Source organism: Aulostomus chinensis, chromosome 5, assembly GCF_037954235.1.
Source record: "Aulostomus chinensis isolate RoL2024-O1b breed Wild chromosome 5, RoL_Achi_v1.0, whole genome shotgun sequence".
NCBI lineage: Eukaryota > Metazoa > Chordata > Actinopteri > Syngnathiformes > Aulostomidae > Aulostomus > Aulostomus chinensis.
In genome coordinates this window covers 21,199,539-21,223,139 of record NC_141324.1, presented here as the reverse complement: position 1 = coordinate 21,223,139, position 23,601 = coordinate 21,199,539, and the positions used below count along the sequence as shown (strand labels likewise).

The 23,601-nt window shown below is 43.2% G+C and overlaps 1 protein-coding gene across 1 annotated transcript; it reads right to left on the bottom strand.

The window, feature by feature from the left end:
* Positions 1-355: 355 nt before the first annotated feature.
* Positions 356-22,446, bottom strand: cntnap2b (contactin associated protein 2b). The gene is made up of 25 exons (XM_086203859.1): positions 22,010-22,446; positions 14,225-14,335; positions 13,885-14,078; positions 13,064-13,211; positions 12,499-12,702; positions 12,172-12,356; positions 11,857-12,000; positions 11,286-11,547; positions 10,711-10,860; positions 10,196-10,358; positions 9,979-10,085; positions 9,745-9,864; positions 9,457-9,572; positions 8,699-8,783; positions 8,255-8,411; positions 7,569-7,696; positions 7,266-7,436; positions 6,564-6,782; positions 6,247-6,483; positions 5,926-6,159; positions 5,671-5,804; positions 5,183-5,276; positions 4,766-4,996; positions 4,605-4,679; positions 356-3,817 (listed from the first exon to the last, which is right to left on the bottom strand). The coding sequence occupies exons 1-25, from the start codon at positions 22,095-22,097 to the stop codon at positions 3,618-3,620; spliced, it is 3,957 nt and encodes a 1,318-aa protein (XP_086059985.1). The 5' UTR covers positions 22,098-22,446; the 3' UTR covers positions 356-3,617.
* Positions 22,447-23,601: the final 1,155 nt, after the last annotated feature.

The window sequence follows — 23,601 nt, the reverse complement described above, 5'->3', positions numbered from 1 at the left end:
GGTTGTTATTTTGGCATGGTATTACTTATATATTATATCTTTAATGTAAATATTACATTACCATGTTCTAGTGGAGCTGTAATGTTAATTGATACCAGATTATGATGAAACAGTGAGTTAATTGATTAGTTAATCCCCTAGATTCAGAGAAAAAGAAATCTAAATCTGATATGAAGCTGTGTAAGGTAGCTACTCACTTCACTAAAATTCTAATCCAATTCCAAGAGGATGATCCAGATTTTTCAAGACAATTTGAAAGGCACGAGTGGGGGTGGGGGGGGGGGGGGGGGTTATAATGGGAAATCAAAAAGAAAACAGGCAACGTTTTGTACAGACGACATGATGAGAGAGGCGCTAAGATGCTACAGTGCTTTATCAAACAGAAACATGGTTCAAACAGCATGCCATTACATTGTGGTGCAGTCAAGAGAAATAGAAATGCAATACAATCAAATGTCAGGATGTAAGCCAGAGTTTGTATGTGGGTACCAAACATTCTCGCCCTTCTCCATGAAATGTAAAGACATCGGCCAGTTTTTTTAAAGGTTCCAGGAGTCCTTTCAGTCCATCCAAAGAGTCGAGACAGGAGTGCAAGTAACCGGGGAGAAGCTGGTTTCGGTCCTCAACACCTGCCTCACGAGTTAAATCCTCAAGTTCAACCAGACAGAGGAAACCTACTGCAGGGTAAATCATTATCTCTTCCTAAGGAGGGTGACCTGAAGGTGACCTCTGAAGGACAAACAAACGATTTCTTGCTGTGTTACGAACAGTTACAGGAGAGTTTTAGTGACGTTTCCTCTTTTTCATCCAATTTCATAATGGGACATCAAGTAGTGCTGAGTCTTGAGAGTAGCCTTGAGTCTAGCATAGCAAAAAGACCAGAACCAGGTGAAACAACTCCTGTAGTTACAGGTCCGTGGTCTTCACTATCGCTCACCCCAGTCTGATTATGTACATTTTGTTAGGTATCAAAAGAGGTGTTGTTATTTTATCACCGTATTGAGTGGTGCAGCAGGATTGAATAAGTTAGCATCGTTGCTAACACACGGCTACCTAGTCTCAAAGGTCTGCTTATGCTAGTTTAACATTAGGTTCTAGGGCATCAAATGTGTCAGTTAATACTGTACAGACTGTTACAGAGGTTGTAGTGATGATAAAATAGCAAAAATAGCTTCACATTAGATTAACAAATTTATAGACGGCATTTATACTTAAAAGTGGTGTTCATTTGTGAACAATATCTTGCCAAAAATATTTTTTTTTTGCAATAATTTGAAATCCAAAATTAAAATCAGGTTGTTTTTTTGTTTGAGGGAACACATGGTGATGCTAAAGGGTGTTTCTCTTTTTTTTCTTCGACCCTGGTTTTAATTGACCAAAAGAATCCCATTGATGTAAACACACCCAGAACCAGTTCTTTAACCGTCAAATTAGAACTGGTTCAAGATTAGGTACCAGTACAGGACTACCTTTGTGAAAAAAGACTGCATAGTGATGTTAAATAAACAAGCAAATAAATTACAGCAAGACTTAAATTGGTCATCCACTTCTGTACAAGATGCACAGAGATGAATGTAATCTTCCTGACATCGGCAAAGATGCCAGATGAAAAAAGATGGAATATTCCTTTGACTGCTATTCGGGTTTTTCACTTCTTTTTTTTTTTTACATTGTCATGTGCTGCAATTTCTACAAAAGGAAACCTCTGTCCCAGTCTTGAGGACTGAGAGGACTCTGTACATCCTTCAAATCTGAACACATTTGGCAGCACAAACAGTAGAAAGTAATAAAAGAATCAACAATTAATGCCATAAAGTCATTAAGAGACAGTCAGTTATGTAGATGCACAAATAAGAAGCGTGACATTTTCCTTTCCTCTCGTTCAAATGATACTGATAAAGTCATGGCTACATGGCTAGCAAGCCAATACACACACACACACACACACACACACACACACACACACACACACACACACACACACACACACACACACACACACTCAAGGTTTCAGACATAAGAATACATAAATATAAATAAGGCAACTGATTAAACATGAGAGTCAAAACAAATCCAAAACTTTTATAAGCATTGCTACAACAGCAAACACTCCCCGCTATAATTTACTAATAACACTGCCAAGCCAAAAAAAAAAGGTCACACACTCTAATATTTCTTTGGACCACCTTTCGCTTTTATCACGGCTGGCGTTTGCTGTGGAATTGTTTTCTTTAAGTTTCTGCAATGTCACAAGATTTATTCCCATCCAGTGTTACATCAATGTTCTCAGCAGGATCTTGTATTGATGATGGGAGAATTTGAAGAGCCTGCTCATTCAGTATATTCAGGTCGTCAGCTGAGCTCATTCTTTGGGCACATAATGTTAATGAACAGAGACCAGACCAACAGCAGCACCCCCCAGATCATAGCACTGCACCCACAGGCTGGTACAGTAGGCACCACTTCATCTGCCTCTCTTCATACCCTGATGCGCCCATCACTCTGGAACAGGGGAAATCTGCACTCATCAGATCACATGACCATCCATTGCTCCAGAGTCCAATCTTTATGCTCCCTTACAAATTGAAGCCTTGTTTTCCGGTCAGCGTCACTGATGTGGTTTTCTTCAGACTACACAGCTGTTCAGTCCCAATCCCTTCAGCTCCCTTCACACTGGAAATGCTCTTACTTCCACTGTTAAACACTGCCCTGACTTCTACTGTTGTGTTTCTTTCATTTGATTTCACCAATCCTTTAAGTGATCGCTGATAATAATTAATCTGGATTTTTTTCCCCCCAACCACGTCTTCCTCAAAGATGATGGTTCCACAGTGTCCTTCCAGTTCTTAACCCAGTTTTAGCGGCTTCTGCAATCTCCTTACTTGCTTTCTCTGCTTGATGCATGCCATCGATTTGACCCCTCTCAAACAGACCTCTTCCACAACCACAGGATGTGTTTTTCGACATGGTTGTTTAAGAAATGAGAAGCTACTCATTGCGTTGGGGTTAAAGAACTTGTTGCCAGCTGAAAGCTAATCACCCATGCAGTAATTATCCAATAGAAGGTTAGTACCTAGTTGCTTAATTACACTCAGGTGGCGATTGGGTTTTTTTTTGGCCGGGGAGCATATTATATAACTGAAATAACAGCACATCTTAAGAAGGCATAAGGATATGAATCAATTTAAATAAATAAAGGCAAACATATAACTTAGGAAAAATATAGGACTTAAATAGATTATGCAAACGATATAAAACCCGTCCTAAAAACAAAAGCTTATGAGCACACTCACATCTTGGCTCTACTCACACGCCCGAGGCCTGGAACTTGATGGCACTGTCCTTGACAAAATCTGAAGGCTGTCATCCTGTCACACAGTTCATTATAAATTAAGTTAAAATAAACCACGTCACATCTCTGCACAGGCTCTGCCAGGCAGCCATTGTAATGTCATGGTGTCCATTGTCCATAAAATATTTGAAGAAGAAGAAGCCATTGACAAGTCTCGGAGGCTCCATCAGATCAGTACTACTCCCTATGCTTAGAAAACTACATACATCCTAAAGTCATGAGTCCATGTTGTTGAGAAGGGGGTGGGGGGTGAAGGGGGGGGCACTCAGATGAACCACTCCTTCTTGCTCTCGTCGATTGTTTCGGTGAACGCCGGGTCATTGACGATGATGGCTGCGTCGGCACAGTCTGCTGACTCGGCTCCTTTGGCTTCATTTGTGTGGTAGGAGCCTTTATGACGGAACATGTGACGGATGACGAACACCATGATGCACAAAACGGTGAAGATCACCATGGCGATGATGCCTGAAAACAATAAGTTCAGGCAAAAAGTTATAATTGCTGAGTGGAAAGTTGACAGGTTGGATGCTCTTACATGGCAACTTCCGTTTCTGCTGACCTGGACCTTATTCTTCTTACTTTTTAGTCCAAGTGAGTGATGAAAATAACCGTTTGTAGAACTACTTCAGTCTGGAGCAGGGCCCGATCCGCCTGCAGCTCCAGAGCACGCGATCATGTCATCCAATGGGGCAACTGGGTCCTATCGAACTAAACCCACTTTTTGACCACACCAACATGCCAAGAAATAGAATCAATGTATATTATTTAGATTTTTCTCTTTGCTGCTTCTAATTTCTGACATAATAAACATCGGAAAAATATTGCTGTGCTGCTCCTGGCTGGGTAAAAGTTTATTTTTCTCTCGCATCAGTCAATGCCTCTGTTTTCCTCTGTGATCAGCTGAAATAAACTAGGCAGGTCATCGTAAACAAAAGTAAGTGTTCTAAATTCATGAGAAATGAACCTTATATGGATACTTTATTTCATTATCTCCATATCTGAGCAACATATCTATGTGAGTTGGTCATGAATCCAACTGTCAGGTAAAACTGGAAATAATGCAGGTGTTTGTTTGCGCGAGATGCGTTTTGAGGCCAAGTGTAATCTGAGGTAACTCAGAAAGATGAGCGTGTTCTGATTCTGTAGGCTGCTACTGACTGTGTCCTCTGTGTGTTGATTGAGATCATCATTATGTGGGACAGCGTGGTCGCAGCTGTTCCCGCTATGTGTGGAGCCGACAGATGAGTTTTACCTCCAATTATGGCAGAATTGCGATCCACCCCGTCACCGCTGGCCTTGTCCTCACTGAAGGGGAAAACGGCTCCAGCTGAGAGCAAAATAAACATTCGCTTGTTTCATTCAAATGTAAACTGATCTATTTTGGGGGATTTTTGACTGTGTTTGTATACTTACCAGCTTCTATGTGCCAGGGGTCACTTGCCGAGACCATGGGAGAGATGGTGAGGGGAGACGCTCCACAGTTGGATGGGACCAGGATTCCGTGGGTGCTGACCGGTGCTGCCAGGCCGGAGCGCAGAGCAGCCTTCAGCGGAGCCACACTGTTGAACTGTACTCTTGATAGACAGCCCACAAAGCCCGGTGTGTTGTACCTCTCGATCAAGATGGGGTCAATCTGGCCTGTTTCTGTGAGACAGAAGAACCGATGGATCCAACAATCAGACCACTTCAAGACTTGGGCGCACTCTACAACTCAGCTAAATAAAGTCCCCAGCTAGTGTTTGAGGCAATACAGTGTTTACACTATGTAGACAGGATCAAAAACTCCAAATACCGCCAATAGTGAGCACACAATCAAACGTATTTACTTACCAAAGACTTTTCCCAAAAAGATACTTTTGACTATGTTGAACTCGGTGTCGGAAGCCTCGGGGAGAGTGTATGTGGATACTGGATAGTGGTCCAGCTGGATAATAAGGACGGAACAAAGCAAAGCTTGTGATTTCATCTCCCATAACACAGAGAACTCTTCATCTTCCAGTGTGAGCCTGGCTCTTTCTGCATTCTCGAGTCACAAATAACTGATGAAGGGCCTGCTTCTTGACAAGCCTCAGTCAAGAATGGTTGTTTGATTACATTCCTATTTCCTGAAAAAAATGCAGGATTTGAACCTGTGTAATTTTTGACATTTATGGGTTGCAACATTTTTTATTTTTGTTTTGCCAGATTCAGTAGAAGTAGTAGCAGTAGTTTTAATAGTAGCAGCAGTAGAAGTGGAGTAAACCTGAGCCTGAACTTACATTGGTGCTAAGGAACTACTGCTTCAGGTACTACTACATCCACAGTAATAGTACACTAACCTGTAGTCGTATCTCCCGTAAATTCCGGGTTATGTTGACTGAGTGTGGCTGTCCATTGGCCATGTTACGATGGTCCACATCTATGGTGTAGGGTTCCGTTAGACCCCCGAGTCTGTAGCGGATCTGGAGAGTGCCTGGGCACACGTATGGACACAGCACATGTTAATGAGGGATAATAATTTTCATAAAATGTATCTTTGTATAAAACTAACAAATAAAAAAAAATAAAATCAGGTATATTGGTGGTGAACCCACCGTTGTGTCTGAGCACCACAGCCAAGTAGTCCTGAGTCCTAGAGCTGATGTAGACCAGGATGCTGGGAGAATTGGAGGTGCTAAAGCTGAAGACCAGCTCCTCCTGAGTCAGGTTGGCCTCACTGAGAACACCAACACCTGAAAGTTTCTTCACCTCCTGCGACACAGAAGGTCCCGTCTCTGGCAAGAAGTCATAACGCACCAGCGTTCCCGTGTCGAAGTAGCCGCCAACATCTGACACGTACACAGAAGAAGAAAGGGTTGGCTGCTTCATGTGGTCAAACTTGATGTAATCTTTTCTAATCCAGTGGTGGAGACTACCTTCAGTGCAGAAAGGTCCATCGTACGCTGTCAGGGAGCAGTCACAGGAGTAGCCATTATACTGCTCCACGCACTTCCCGCCATTCCTGCAATGCATCCCGTAGCTGCTGCAGTGACCCTGGCAGCCTGGATTTACCCCTGGAGTCACCTTTGCCCTCTCCTCCAGGTCATAGGTCATGCCATTTATCCTCAGAGAGCGCATGCATCCCAGGAAACCCCTCTGACCGCCTGAGGCACCTGACGAACAAGACATAATTGAAGATAAAGAAAGAATGGAAGAGGAAGACTGAAGAGGGGTGTGTGTGTGTGTCTCTTACCGACATATAGGTCACTGTAGAACTCCAGTTTGGTGTGTCCTTGTGGGGGGGTGAGTCTGACCTCTCTGTACTGTCCATTGAGCTGTAGCACTGCCTCCTTGATGTTCTTCTCAGCCTCAACACGATGCCATTGGTCATTGTTCAACGGCACCGGCGAGCGGACGCTGAGCTCCATTCGCTCACTGCCCACGTCGAAGGAGAAAGAGACCACCGAACCTCCTGGTAGCAACAAGATGACAAGAAAACATGAGCAACTTTGGAAAGCTCCCCTCTATGGTTTTCTACAACACTCAAAATATCTCTGAACATAAAATAGAAATTTCTTATTAATAAATACAAAACTCTCTTCTTCTTTTTTATCCCTGTGTGTTATCCCTGCCTCTGGTTAGTGCCATGCCTCATTCTGGTCAGACTAAATTAAATGCATTTTATATTCGCACAAGTAAATGGTTGCACATTGATAAGCATCAGGCTACTAGCTGGTTTTAGGAAGAAAAGTTCTTCAACATTTCTGTGAATCACATGAAACAAAACGCAGCATTTCCTCATTATGTTGGGTAAACAAAATTCAACAAACCATCACAGGAGGTCAATTCTGGTTAACCAAGACAATCAGCACCCAGCATCACCCCCCCCCCCCCCCCCAACATCCGTTATGTGGAACTGTCCTTAAGAACTTTTGCCTGGTGCACACATACAAACCTCTGAGTTCAATGTGAAGGAAATCGGTGGTTCCAACATTCTCCAGAAAGACTCCATGATTGGAAGAGGTCTTAAAGTAGAAGGAGATGTCAGTGCTGGTGTCTCCTCTGAAGGAAGAGAAGTGGATGTAGGTGGCAGGACTGGTGAAGGACGCCGCGTTCCAGTAGTTCCCTTCAAAAGCAACAGCGATATTATTTTTAGAGTGAAATTTTTAACAGGAAATATATTTTAGATTTCTAACTCTGTGTGTGTGTGTGTGTGTGTGTGTGTGAGTGTGTGTGTGTGAGTGTGAGAAACACTCACTGTCACCCTGGCATCTGAGGGGCCCTACTGTCAGTTTGGCCTCAGATCCAGCTCTGCGTGTATCCCCAACCACAACCTGCCTGACTGGTAAATGGTCCTTATACACCAACAAGCCTGCATCCTCCTTCCTGTTCACAAACACACGCATGCGCGCACATATGCACACGCACGCGCACAGAGCAACATGAGCAGCAACTCACAGGGATTTCATAAATATGCAAACACGGAGAGTGAGTGGTGATTGCTGTTTGATCATCGTCGCAACCTTGTTTGATAGGGTGAAGCGGGGGGAATTCTGCAGGGTGACCCACACGTCGACCCTAAATATTGGCATTTTGAAAACACAAATTTCCTATTAATAAATACAAAACTCTCTTCTTTTTGCCAAGCATACAGACAGCACTGTTAAAGAGGTGCTGAAATACCTGGATTAAACACAGTTTGCAGCAGTGTTGAGAAGCATTTCTGGTATTTTGGCCAACTCATCTACAATCATTTGAGGAACTCTTTCACCCCCATGAACCACAGGGACCTCAATAACACATAAAGTCTTGTTACAAACTAAATATTGTCCTATATTACAGAAGTACAGGTCATTACAGACATAAATAATGTGAGTCACTGTTCTAAAGTCAGTGCACAACCTCTGTATATTAGTTTGTCAGGTATAGTCAGAGCGCACTCACCATGAGCGCAGGTCAGCGTCACAGTTGCAGAAGTGTTTGGGGTCAGTGCAGTTGTGTTCAATACCACAGGAACATTTCTGTATCCCTGGTCCTGAACCTCCCCAGTAAGAATGACGCTCATTGGCTCTTCCTATCCACCAGGTGAAGGGTACCCCATCTGGGAGTCAAAGCAACAACTGTTTTAGATCACTTTAGTGAGAACAATTTCCGGGATCTGCCTTATTTTGAAAATAAGGCTTTGAAAGTGGAATAAGAAGAAGTTTAAACCATGAGAAGAATACAGGAAAATATTAAAAGAACAATTATTAGAGAAACAAAGTGTAACAAGGGGCCCCATCTGAAACTGTGCTTCATAGAACATTTTAATCTAGAAAATATAGCCATAAATAAATAGAGTGGAGTAAAAAGAAACTGATTTTTTTGTCATTTCTAAGCGTACGTTACCTGGAGTGTTGAGCAGACGAGACATTCGGCAGGCGTAGGCGACATATTGCTCACACTTCTCTGCGTTGCTGGTGATCGACAACACCTGAAGACCCAAACATGTAGAGGAGAATGGGACTGTTCTTTGATTCCACGCCTCCACGGTTGCAGTTCAACTGATGCTTCGTTCTCGGTTTTATAAACAGACATTTCCAGACCATTTTGCTGTTGTCTGTAGTTGATGACTGAGGGGCGCCGTTAGCTTCGAGCTAAATATACATGCCTGGCTCTTTCTGCATTCTACAGTCACAAATAAGTGAGGCAGCAGAGCTCAAGATACCTGATCGTGAGTACTTGAAAGACAAAAAACCCTTTTTGGGATAAGTTTTGCTTTAAATCAATATATTGTAAATGTTTAACTTCATTCAATGTTGTGGTTGAGCCCGTGTAAGAAGAATCTTAGCTTTCTGCTTTTATATCCCCAGAATCCACTTAAACTTAGCCGTTGTGCACGTGGCACAGTGCATCCCCATTCCGAGGGCATCCTTTTGTTCAGAGCTGAATCTGCTAGTGATAGTGGAAGGTTTAAAGTTGTAAAAAATTTGACACAATTCAACCGTCCATAGAACTATATTAAATATGTTTATATCTGTTCATACATTTACAGAAAACTTTCATTTACTAATATTTTTTTCTACTTCAAAGCAACAACAAAACAAAACAAAAGAAACTCCAGCTCGAACTGAACCCAAACAGAGTAATGAGGTAATACACTGTACCTGCTCATCGGTCACATTATAAGTGATCTGAAGCGCAGCCTTCCCCTCCTGGTCTGCACTGGTGACTGACGTCTGAGGAGAGAGGTTGTTCTTCAATGTGGTCCAGACCTTTTCCTCTAAAACACCAGAAAGTATCATGTTAATTGTCTCCAAGGTGGAGGTGGAGTGGAGTAACTGGAGCTCCTACAGGAAAGTGTTGGAAGTAGTTGAGAAAATACCGTGTCAGCCAGATCCGCATGAGAAAATGTAACAGATCAACTGCTCATCTGTCTCACTGGGACACCTCACCTGTCATGTCACAGTTGACTCTGAAAGGCTCAATAGAGCCGCTGCCATCTGGGTCGATCCAGTAGGTCCCGGAACTCTTACCCTGGTGCTTGTAGTCCTCACAGGACTGCTGATACATGGCTACAGAGGAAACACAGCACACTGCTCAGCCGACAAAACGTACTATGCAGAAGAGTGTGTGAATGTGTGTGTGTGTGTGTGTGTGTGTGTGTGTGTGTATACACATGCTCTTACAAGTATGGCAGGTGGCTCCAGTGTATCCGGTGCCACTACAGTTGCAGCTGAACGAATCCCATGTCTGGGAACAGCGAGCACCGTGCTCACAGTGGTTAGGAACACACCTGACATGACCCAGAGTTGAACAGTGGAATTAAAATTCTGAATATTTAAAGAGATAGCACAGAAATGAGACCTTGGGCTGCTTGGGCGACAGTATAGTGTAGTTGTATACCGGTCTACGATGGCACACATATCCAGGCTGACATTTTCAAAGGTTCCGATGAGACCTTGCTCCACAGCCCTGAGGTCAACCAAATGGTCGTCTATGTGGATCATCTGCATGCAGCCCTGGAAGGAGCGCTGAAGTGATTGGCTGATAGTGTGAGGGAAGTAACCTGGAGACAAACAGGAGTCAAGTTTGGTTAAGTTACAACGTTTGGAGTACCACTGATGCGTACTGACGGCCTGAACTATCCTCTGTTCTTAACCTGTCCTAGTTTGCCTCTGTGTTCTTTCAGATTTCCATTAGCACAGTTATCACGGTCAAACATAAGAGCCTAAGTATCTATTCGACGCAGTCTTCACAATGTAAAAATGCATACTTTATTTCTTATTTCAATTTTTGTCAATAAGCAACTATAACTGATATTTTTCAGTCCATCAAATGGCAACGTGTTCTCCTCCTGGTCAAAGAAACTATCAAATAAAATTATATGAATTGTTGGTAATCTTTTTAGAGTTCATCACCTCCAAAGTAGTATGTTCCACCAGTCTGGATGTACATGGGGATGGCTGCTCTGACTGTGGATGCCTCATCTCCATCCACTGTTAGCATAGCGTAGTACTCCAGTGCATTCAGATGGACACTGTGCCACTGGCCATCGTTCAATCCGAAACCTGATGGTTAAAAAAAAAAGAAAAGAAACATGATGCAGTTCGGCAACTTTGAGAGGAAAGATAAAAACAGTGTCATTCTCTTGCAGAAGAGATGAGAGAGATTTAATAAAGATGAAACAAGACTAGAAAAATTATACAGAATAAACAAGAAGATTGACAAAGTCTCAAATTGAATATCATGTCAGAAACATTAAAAATGATCTCATAATAAATATCACACTCAGCAGGAGCATCTTTGAAGCTGTGGAGGAGTTTCTTTTTCCCTATTGTAGTTAACTTGGGGTCTTCAATGTTGCACCTGCTGCTCCACAAGTGTGTAAAAGCTTTGCTTTACTTTCTGAACTTCAAGAGGAGCAGCATCATTAAATCTGGAGCTAAACTATTGGTGGCTTGCTGAACTATTCAGGCCGACGAGCTGATCTCACCTGATGAGATGTCCATGTGAGCGTTGGTCATTCTCTGTGTCACATTCATGTAAACTGTGATCCTTCCCTCTGTCAGCGCCACCTCCACCCAGCCATCAGCCAGCGCCGTGAACATAAGGAGCCCATTAGGGTTCCACGTCCTGAAAGACAGACTGACTGACAGGGCGTCGCTGTTGCTCTGACCAGGAAGCCGCAGGAAAGACGTGGAGTTGAAAAAGACGGGGAAGGAGTTGGACTCAGCACACGAGAATGTCAAGTTACGCTACGATGAGAGGAAGAGAGACATGGACATTAGGAGAGAATCAATACCGATCAATATTTTCTATGAAAGGACTGATTATGTGGAAAGGAATCAGGCATGCAAACTCAGCAGGGGTGAAAAAGGTCACACAATGATCTTTTTTTTTTATATCAAACTTATATTTGTAAAGCCAAAAGTGAACTGGTAACTCCGATGAAAACATTCTTAGTAACATTATCAGCCAAGAAGACAGACAGAAAGAGGTAACATAATGTAAAGCAGATCTCTGACACACACACACACACACACACACACAGACTGATGACTTACAAAGCTGGATGTGTCCACCTTCCTCCTGCGGGCCAAGTTAGTGATGTTTTCTCCGTTGTAAGTGATTCCCTCCATGCAGCCCACAAAATTCTCTCTACCACCGGAGCTCGACTTAGCTGATGAGGGCAGCCCTCCGAAACTGATCTAAGGACGCACAGCAGAGCGAAGAACAATAACCGGGTGACACCGAGCCTCACGTTAGAACACTTGTGTATTCTCATCTTAATGTTCTAGTATTTCCTACATGAGGTTCAGCGGTGGACATATTCTGTCCTTGTGCTGTGACATCTCTGCTTTATATCGGAGAGTCTGTACCTCATAGTCCAGGTCCAGGTGGTCAAACTCCCCATTGGTCCTGAACTGATGAACGTGGTGATCCAGTGTGAAGTTGACATTCCTCCGGTAACGTTCTATCACCACTGAGTGCCAGTGATCATCATCCAGCAAACTCCCACTGGTCACAGAGGTGTGACCCTGGATTGAGCCATACTGGTTACTGCCTGGACAGAGAAGAACAAACCACACAGACCAGCAGCTTGTAAATAAAACATTTTTCAAGTTTAAAAGTAGATAATAAAGGCCCTTGGATATGTGCAAGGCTTTTGCTGTCAGTGGAACTACACAGATTGGATGAAGGCCCACCAAGGTTGTAGCTGAGCTGCAGTCTTGCGTTGCGTAGCTCCAGGGAAATGTAGTCTCCCTGCTGACCCTCCCCGTGGAGCAGCACCCCTTCACCAGCCATCGTTCTGAACTTCAGGGAGATGACATCCTTCACGATCTTCATCTTTTTACTCCTGAAGCGGTAGGAGATGATGCCATGACCGTCAAAACTGATCACATCTGCCCCTGGATGCCCCAAAAAAAGAAGAAATAGTCCTGATCAGAGTTGATAACAGTCATAAGCAGTGGGATACATTCTGAAAACTGTGCAGGCCCTGTGCTGCAGACAAAGCCTCCATTACACACACATTCCAAATATCTGAGTCACTGAGAGTGGCTCAATTTCATTTTCTATTCCTAAAAGGCGACATAAGTCTGACTTGTTGTGAAATGTGGAAAATTCTTGTGTTGGGTAAATCCATATTATGTCAATAAAGAAGATTACAGACCAAAAATCTCCAGGGCATCTCACACAGATGAAACTTTGATAAAACACTAAACAGAGGTTGGTGGAGCCTTGCCTCTTGTCTTCTCAACATATACTCACAGTATGAGCAGCCGTAGAGCTCCAGACGTACGCCGATTCGTCCCTCCCTGCTTTTTTCCAAGGGGATGAAGCGGATGTAGCGAGCCAGAATAGCATGCTGCAGCTCATAGCGGACCACCCCCTCGGCGTTCACGTTCCCCTCAAACGTCTGAGTGATACCAGACAGAGGCACAGACAAATTACAATACATTCTGGGGCAGGTTTGGTTGGGTCCTACAATGCTAAGAATGTCAGTGGAACAGCTTCCATCTAAAAGGTTTTCAAGAATTTTTGGGGGAAACATTTCGAGAATTTTGTTAAAGAAATATAGTATAAAGGTCCTACCACCAAAAACCAGTAACATCCACTTCGATGCTTTTTCTCATTGCATAAGAGCAAGAGGTGGCTACATAACGTCCTTATCTGTTCTATCTGTTCATCCACATCTGGGGAGAGAATTCTCCTACAGATGGAAAAATGAGGCTAAGAAACTAGGCAGATTTAGAAGTGTGTTTTTTATGGTATTTATTTAAGAGAACTAGCCAAACAGAAAATACACGCTTACTGTGGGATAACTTGTTGGGATAGTGCACCATGTACACAAAATGACTTGATTAATGGATTATTCATTTTCCTTATTAGTCAGAATATTGTCAGTTCTGGAATAAGGTAAAAAAAAAAACAATCCAAGCCCAGCTCTGTAAATGACCAGCAACAACAACGCCATGATTCTGAAATCATATTCGACTGATTCTGGCGTTTCACAAATTCCAGCTGTCTGTTTTATACATTTTAGTTGAACTATAAGGGGGTTCAAAGCAAAGTATGGACATGTTCCTCACCCAGATGTTTCCGTCTTGTAGATAAGGCCTCCAGTTTTTCTGTGTATCACTGTAAAGCAGTCGATATTTGCTGGTCCAGTCAGAGCTACCATAGCGACCCTGTGTCGCTATGGCAACCACCTGCTTCCTGGACCCCAAGTCCACCTGTAACCACTGGTAATGATCTGTATCCAAGGGTGACCAGCCTCCAGCTCCTAGTCACATGGGTATAGTGGAAGGAAGGAAGATTTGCATATAAGGAACATTTGGAACAAAATTCAAAAAAAAAAAGAATTCATTCATGTTCCCATTTAACTGAATCTTCTTAATATTTGATCTCAAACACCCACAGAAGTCATACCTTGTTTCCGATTGAGTTTGGCGTAACCAGCTCCATACGCTCGACCGTACGAGGATGAACTGGTGAAGGAGCTGTAGGGAAGAGGAGTAGCCAGGCTGTCCTCACACTTCCCTGAGAGACACACAGACAGACACAGCAAACAGTCTAGTCAGACTGGTCTCCTACTGCCAGGTCAAATTTACCGGTAAGCCAATCCATCCATCCATCCATCCATTCATCCATTCATCCATCTTCTACCATTTATCCTGTTAAGGGTTGCGGGAGGCCTGGAGCCTATCCTAGCTGCCTTCAGGTTCACCCTGGATGGGTCATGAGGATGTTGGCCCTGCCAGGGTGGCCTGGGGTGGCCAACACATAGAGACAGACAACCATTCACACTCACAGTCACACCTACAGTCAATTTAGAGTATCAATCAGCCTCATCCCCTCTTGATGTCTTTGGACTGTGGGAGGAAGCTGGAGTACCAGAGAGAACCCACACAGGAACAGGGAGAACATGGAGACTCCACACAGAGAGACCCCGGAGCCGGGGCTCAAACCCAGAACCTTCTTGCTGTGAGGGGACAGTGCTGACCATTGCACGCCTTTTACCTGCAAAGCATCAGCATTTCAGTTTTGCAACCCAAAAAATAATCAGTCAGTCGTATATGCTGATCAATTCATTTTTTTGGGGCTCTGGGTTTATTTTCTAATGCATGATTCACATGTTGGATTGTGTGACTCATCAAAACAACACACAGGCTTTGTCATCGTGATAGCATTCAGTCTATAAACTCCACATAAGGGAAAGAGAGCCAGAGGTTTTGCCAGACTTGTTCACCCCCCAACTCATTCACACCATGAGATGAAAAAAATACACATTTACAGCCCAACTGCACAAAGGGACAATGACACAGACAGGACCTCATATTGTACTCCAGCAACCAGGAATTTCCTATCATGCACCAAGGTTGATCTATTTAATGTGTGCTTTTGTTTTTGTGTATGAGTGAAGGAAACTATTCTTCTAGCCATCAAGGCTTAATCGACATTGTACAATTTGTGCTGGATATGCAGAACTGTTGTGAGCTTGTAATAATTGGAAAATGGCTTCACCTGCTAATTCCTGACACGCTACACTTGAGCACGAAGCGAGACAGAAGCAAGGACTTCAACAGCGACGCATGCGACCGTTATACCAGTGCTCTTCCTCTGAGAACCACGCCTGGTAACTGTGCCAGTCTTTCATACATGACAGAGGCGATGGATGCAGCCAACAGTATATGGGACAACCCTCACACTCCACTGCTGTCTTAGTGGGGAAACAGGACATTTAGCACTTTTGACAAGCCGGGCTCAGGGTGTTTTCCCACTGGAACTCTGACCCACAGCCAGTCCTCTGGTAGGACACTGTGGCAGCTTTTACTGGTCTGTGGACTGGCTGAACCTCCTAGTTTATTGTGAAATAATGAATGAAACTCATGCACAGAATGAGTTGATGCTCTGTGGAACGTTAAAAGGGGAAACAGCGTTCTTCAGCAGTCATTTCACTGCACAGAGTCCAACATATCGAGAGAATAATGTCATATATTTGTTACGCAGTTCCACTTGAATAAGTCTAGAAGATGTCTATTTATACAGCTTCAAATAGGACCCAGAGGGGTCAAGAGGACAAATATGATTTTGTTCACAGTATTTCTGGAAATCCTGCAGGAGCACTCATCATCATTCAAGGCTGACCCCCTCCCCCTTTTGCCCACGTGACAAACCATGTGTTAGCCATGTTATAGGGATGGGGGAGTCACAATGCCGCCATCATTGTTAGGTGTGTAATAACACGTGTGTGTGTGTGTGTGTGTGTGTGTGTGTGTGTGTGTGTGCGTGTGTGTGTGTGTGTGTGTGTGTGGGACAGGTGCAGGGTATGCTAATGAGCTTCCTCATATGCATAACAAAAGGACAAGCTGAGCATGTTGAGGGACCAAGAGAGAGATCATCTGCTTGATAAAAATACTGGAAAACAAAACACACTCCAGAATAATTTGACAATATGAAATACAGTATATTGCCTCTTTAGTGGACGATTCAATAGCACCCCAGATTAAATAATTTAATTATGTTTCTTTTTTAAATGTTCAATCCCTGTTCTCTTAGAATACATTCGTCCAAATGAACGTTTTTGATTTTATCTTTAAAATCAAGTTTAATGTTCTGCTCACTGGATTTCCGAAAACTGAAAAAAACGACAGATTTATAGATGTTTCCTGATTAGTCAGGGCCAATCAGCCTTGCTGATCACATGGTCACAAACTGTGCACTGCGTACGAAAGTTGTGAGGTTTAGTCAGATGGTGTGATTATGTACTGAAATGGTGATGAAACACACAAAATTAAAACAGTACAGCAGTAATTCCACTGGCTAAATAAGTATAGCCCTAAAAGCTGGTCAAAGATTAATTTATGGACACATTGCACTTTTGGCCAGCAAATGTTTACCCATTTCCCATCGGCTTATTTTGAAGTTTTGCAGAGGTTTTTAAAGTGCTTGCAGCTTTTTGTCCCCTCGTCCTCTACCTCATTTCATCTTGTCCAGACAAGGTTGCACACTTACGTGATATCTGGTAGCACAAGAAAGCAGCGAGAGAAAACAGTGTTGATTTAAAAACTGTAGGAGGACTTATTTGCTCTTTCAGACCCCCCCCCCCCCGCCTCGCCACAGACAGTATTCTGCTCTCGTTTGTTTCGTTTTTGTAGCATTTTAAAGGAAGCATTCATGTTCAAATTACTGTGGCACGTTCAAATGAACACACGAAAGAAACAGGAATGTAAAAGCAGACGGTCCGTGTTCTACACCATGCGATCTATTTCAGTGCATGTAACGTTGCTCAATGCCCTGGTGATGTTCCTATCGGTGGTAAGGGTGTGTCTTTGTCGCTGGATCCTGAGTAAAAGAGGATCTACACAATCGAAAGTTTCTGCTAACGTTCCACTTCATGTTTCTGTCTGTTTTGCCAAGTCCACAGGTGCCACTTTCAGCAGTTAGGACATGCTTCAAAATGTATTTTTAAAACAGTTCAAGCCCTCCTAACTGGCGCAACACAATCTGGCGATGTCTGTGCTAAAGACAGGGTTTTTTTTAATGCCTAGGAGCACTTTGTACATATCAGAAGATTTCTGCTGAGTGCAAAGAATCATTAGTGTTTTAATGGTGGTTTAATGTTTGTTCAGCATCTCCTGTAAAGCTCTGACCAGCTCGTCTGTGACCACCAACAGTGAGAGGAGAGCTGCTGAAATGCTGAGTTTCTGCAAACACAGATGAAGAGTTATAGTTGAAGGAAACAAACAGCACTTCATTAATATGAATTGAAAACAGTGCTGGAGCCAGGAGCGAGTGCACACCCGAACAGCTTTTTCTGTTTGTTTTGTACTCGTAAACTGTTATACAACTACATTTTATCAAGCTAATTTTAAATAGGCAATCAGATCTTTCTACCTAGATGGCTAAAAAATGCAGTGATACAGCATGTCTACATCTTGCCAAAAAAGGCTGTAACTCATTTACGAGAGTTAATTAATGGTTTATGAAGTGTTTGCAATTCAAATAATAACACACTTACAGCCATTTATTAACCCTTTATAAGGGGAGACTTATTTATAAAGTGGTACCTAAAAAGGAAATTCATGGGTGAACATGGCAACTAGTGTTTTACAGTTGAGGTTAAATCTGGCATCAACATTTTCAGTCATTGCTTTATATCAATTGTATTTCTTGGCCCTGCAATGCCTCTGTGTGTGTGTGTGTGTGTGTGTGTGTGTGTGTGGGGGGGGGGGGGTAACTTTCACTCCCGCAGCTCTCAAACATATTTTAATCAAGACATATCCATCACTGCCGTTTACAGCAGTTTTGTTTTTTTTGCTTTGAGTGTGAAACATTCAATCAAGCAGCCATTGTTTTTAGCTTCACTGGGTCGCGCTAGCATAAATGCTCTCGTGTCCTCATCACTTTAACAGTTACACTTACCTGCGGCTGCTTGTGCTGCACTGCGGGTATATTCTGGCTCTAGATAGGGGTGCTGTGTTGTGTCTTTGTGTGCTATAGAGCTGTTCATGCCTGTTGTATTTTGAACTTGTATTTCCTTGCACATAACACACATCCTCCTTTGAGTCAAACCTCCTTACACTGAAGCTCAGCCTCTGTGAGTTTTGGACAGTATAGCAGCAACTGTAGAGGCCCTCGACCTCTGTGGTATTACACGTCGGTGAACTATTTCCAGGTTGTGAGTGTAGGCTACTGTTACTGTCGAGGAGTGCCAAGAGACTCTTCGCTGATGTGTTACAAATTTGTCATCAGCTACTGATGATGTAAGGACTCCGAGTGGTGTCCTATTTCCTGAGAAAATATTTCAACCTGACCCCTTGTGGCTCCACTCTGAAGGGTCACTTCTCTATCAAGGGTGTATGAGAATCCGAAATACAGGATAAAACTGCAATATTCAAGAACTGCTGAGAGATTCCTTCTGTGCAGTCCCACCTGACCGACACACACATGCACAAACGTGCACACACACACACACATTTTTGTACAAGAATATTCTTTTCTATCATTTAACCAATCTACTGCACACTTGGCTGGGAACATAAGGATCCATCCAGCTGAGTGTAACATTATGGTTCAGACAATATTATGAAGGGCTTGATTCGGATGGACCGAACTGAAATAAGGAGCGTCCCCTCATGTTAGCAGTTCTTTTACCTTTCCTGTTGAAGGTACTCATAAAACGAGAGAGAGAGACAGACAGACAGAGAGAGAGAGAGAGAGAGAGAGAGAGAGAGTGAGAGTGAGAGTGGATGGAAGGTTATTTAATTAACTTTCATGAAGAAACCCTGATTGGCTCCATGCTTCATCATACAGGTACAGGCAGCCCATGCGTTGGTCATTTGTAAAACTTGCCCTGGCTCTAATTTTGAGAGTATTTGCACAGTATGCAGTATTTCCCTGAGTCCATTTCCAGTCCAGTTAGCGCTAAAAAAAAAACAAAAAACAAAAAAAACAAATAGATTTTTTTTTTACCAAGGTTGAGGAGCAGCAAGGAAATCAGGAGTGTATGACCACAGCGTATGAACAGCGCACAAATCCCCCAAAAGGATTTAGTATTTAGCTGATGATTAAATACTGAAACTGAGTACATAACTTAAAACACCACTCACATCCAGAGGGAGAAGTCCATATAAATCCATTCTCATGCTGCAACGCCTCTTGTACACACAGCCGACGAGATCATTAACAGCTTCTAATAGCTTGGTTTTCTTAGCCCGTTTGCTTTTCGTGGTTGTAAATACAAATTTCAATCCTAATTCACTTTTCCCTCCCCGCAATGCACAGATAGAGAGGAACTGTCAGGGGAGTAAAGAGACAGTGTAGGAGAGCGCTGCCTGCAAACCATAAACTGCTGTTTACACACCTCCCCGTGCAGCGTTTGGGAATGCTTTGATTAATGCAAAAAAAAAAAAAAAGGCTTGTGCCTTTAATTACATATGTATTAAGTTTATAGTAAGCACACGTTATTTCTTTTTTATGGTTCCATGACTCATTCCTCTTTCTTCTCAGCCCCTGGAACACCTCCATCCCTGTACTTGGGGATCTCATCATTTACAAACCGAACTGTGGATAACAGCCTTTCCTTCCTTCTTCCATCGTCTGATAGTGATTTAGCGTTTCGTTTGATCGGCATTCGTCTGTTGGGTGTGAATCGATCCGGTTGTGGATGACATCTCTAAACTTCCAGCTCTATTCTCATGTCTTCGCTTGCTCTTCAGTGATGGTTCTGAGAGCGATACTGGCCAGGAGCGTCAGCGCGGTTTCCATTAGAGCGGCAAACATTTCTCTAGAAGTTAGAGAAGCCAGCTTTTGACCAGAGGGTCACGAGTTCAATCCCCAGGATAAACTGGCCCAGCCCTCGTTATCTTCACTGCTGTGCCCTTGAGCAAGGCCCTTAACTCTCCAACGGCTCCAGGTAGCTGCTCAGTGGCAGCAGATTAGACCCAGTCCAACAGAGAGGTGACTGACAACGACCTGAAACTGACAGGCTTATTTTTTAAAAATTTGTCAGCGAAGCTTGGCACAGTTGATGTGGGCTGAAGCAGTGAGTTTGCGTCTGTCTCACTACTGTTGAGATTTCTTATGTTATGTATGTGTGGGTCTAACGCGCAGGTATGCCATGGAATGGGATCTGAAATGTAATTGTATGGTGTGTTTTCTGTTTCATATTTTTTTAACTTGATTCTGTGTCAACCTGCTCAGGGAACGAAAGAAAGAAAAATGATGTAACCTTAAATGAAACTGTAGTATTTTTCAACCTGGACCTTACTTCCTCATACGGCTCGGTCAAAATGATTGATAGGATCATTGTTCCAATATCGAGCTTCGACACAATGGATGACAGCGTAATTCCACAGAGCACAGGGTCGTCCTGCTTCGCACGCAGATTTTTATTGATTTCTTTATTCATCCTGATCCGTTTTCTGTGAGTACTTGGGGTGTAACAATGAGCAAAATTCAAGATTCTCCACATTCAGCTTTGTGGACAGACCCGGCCCTGCTGCTCTCATCATTAGCGTATCAGTGTGGGAGCTTGTATTGAAGTGTGTTCCACATGCAAAAGCATATTCTTCCTGTAATCGCCAGCGCCGTTCCAAAAGTCCAGTACAGAAGTGATGAGTTAAGAAGATCGGTACTTCCTGTTACATAGAGGTAAGATGCAGGTGAAACTACCGGCAACTTGACAAGTATGACACTGGGAGAACCAGGAAGTTAGTGATTGTGTAAGACCGACAATTAATGAAGACTTCTGATGATGTCAAAACACAGCGACGCAACAAATGCAATTGTAGCTTCGGCAATTTCGGAAGAGACAGAGATTGTTTCTATATCCATGATGCTGATTCTATGACAAGGAACGATAAACTCAGGGCTTCAGCTTTGCATAACACAATGACCTCTTGGTTTGCGACAGAGTTGTGGCTCGATCTGATTCTAGATTCATTCCAATTAATTCAGTCTGATTGATTATTCCTCAGCTCAGGTCCTGTCAAAATACATTTACTTTTTTTGGTGTTCACCTGCACCCAATATCAGCGATCGCAATATCTCAGAGGTGACCAACATCCACTTCACACAGGCCCCCAGCTCGTCTTCAACGTGTCTGGAGGTCAGTATTTAGCTGAATGCAGGTTGTGGCATCAGTTGACAAAAATGCAACATCCAAGTGATGTCACCCTAATCACATTATGAGGTCGAGAAGCTTAACACCAGTAAAAAACAAACATGGTTTAACTTCTAACTCTGCAATTTTCATTTTCAGTTACAATTTTACTTTCCTTCTTATGTTATATTTAACCAGGTACCAGCTGGTTAAAGGTAAATTGAAGCTGAAGTATCAGCCACATCTCTTCTAAAGAGAGTTACATTGTGTTATGAACCATTTATGTGTATTAATATTAAATTTAGTAAACGGGATGTTGAAAAGTAATACCCGGCAAAATCAGTGTGAAAGGATTTTTTTTATAATTTTTTTTTTTTTACTTGTGAAGCACCAATCCACTTGGTGGACTGTAAAGGATATATTCAGTAAAAGTGCTATTGATGTGTTAATGATACACTTGCAGGTACTTGTTTTCCTCCCTTGCATCACATACGCTGTTAATACAAAGAGATGGTGCTGGTGGTTTGCATCCCTGGCATCATCAACACACTGGCATCAAATTAGCTCGGTTAGCTAGCTAGTGTGTATCTGCATATTAGCCTACTTACAGGATACTGAGGATCCAGCGCTGCACGTGATGATGATGCTACACAGGACGGGCAGCAAAAAAACCAACAACACTGGCAGATGAGACATCTTCCCCGCTAGAATCCACTCAGTCCGAGTCAAAAACCCGAGACAATAGAGCGAGTCCAGGTGGCTTTTTCCCCCCTTTGCTTGACTGGCTGTTGTTCCAGAGAAGCGCAGCCGAGACGCCGCTTTCTTTATGAACAGCAATGGCTGTCCGCCCACTGCGCCTCTGTTCGAATTGTTGTTGTATTATCTTGTTAACTGTCTCCCTCTGCTCTCATATCCAGCGGGGTTTGGCCGACCATCTCTGGAAGGAGCTTGAGGAAAGGACGAGGTTGTATGGAGGGGCCCTCAAGCTGTGGGTGCATGGTCAGACAGGAGATGCCCAACCGGTCAATAACCTGCCCGGACTTAATCAATGCACCCCCACTCCTTGCCACACTTGGTACGGTCTGACTCACGACGCAGTCCATCACCCCCTGAAATAAGGATGGGACGGGGGGGTAGCTGGAGGGTCCCACAAAAGACGTGCACGAAACAAGAGACCCAATAAAAACGGACTAGAATAAACGCACGGTCCTTATTGCCTAAAACAATAAAGCTTTAAGAGTAAATACCCCCCCCCCCTAAAAAAACAGCACAAACTTGTACATCCTACACAGTTAAATGCATCAGTAAGGCCATATAAATTCACAGTCTGTGTTTCCTGAATGCAGCCAAAGCTTTTGAACAAATTAATCAATTCAGGGAAATTGGATTTTTAAACTATGTGTGAGGGGTCCTTTCATATCTTGCTTGTCATGTAGAATTTAGAGAGTTCTGGCTGATATAATTTGGATATTTAGCCCACGGTTCTCACATTTAGCTGATTTCCCCTCACTTTTAAGACAGAAATTCATGTAAAACTTCATCATATGTAATTTTTTAAACACCATGTGCATATTCAAAGTTGGTCAAATCAAAAACTGATCCCTCAGCCCTCCTCTACCGCTACAATAGGGCTCCAAAAGACACCCCTTGATTTGGGGAATTCATGATATTGGAGGGGTCACTTGTTTGTCTTAGGTGTTCAAGTGACTTGAGATTTGATGTGCAAAATCGTTTGGTGAACCCTTGTGTGTCACTGGTCAACAGCCCTCTCTTTGGAACTGTTGAACTTCTCTCTGGTACTCCAGCTTCCTCCCACAGTCCAAAGACATCAAGAGGGGACGAGGCTGATTGATACTCCAAATTGACCGTAGGTGTGACTGTGAGTGTGAATGGTTGTCTGTCTCTATGTTGGCCCTGTGATGGACTGGTGACCTGTCCAGGGTGAACCCTGCCTCTCACCTGAAGGCTGCTGGGATAGACTCCAGCCCCCATGACCCTTAACAGGAAGAAGAAGTAGAAAATGGATGGATGGTTTCGTTTCCACTTTATGTTGCAGCAAGTGGTACCAGCACAATTGCTGATCAAGTAGTATACTTCACTCTACACTGCCTGCTTGTGGTGGCACTATTGCAAAATACAAATGAAAAAGCCTCAAGTGGCATTTAAACCTTGCTCAAGCTCCCATAATCGTCAACTGGAA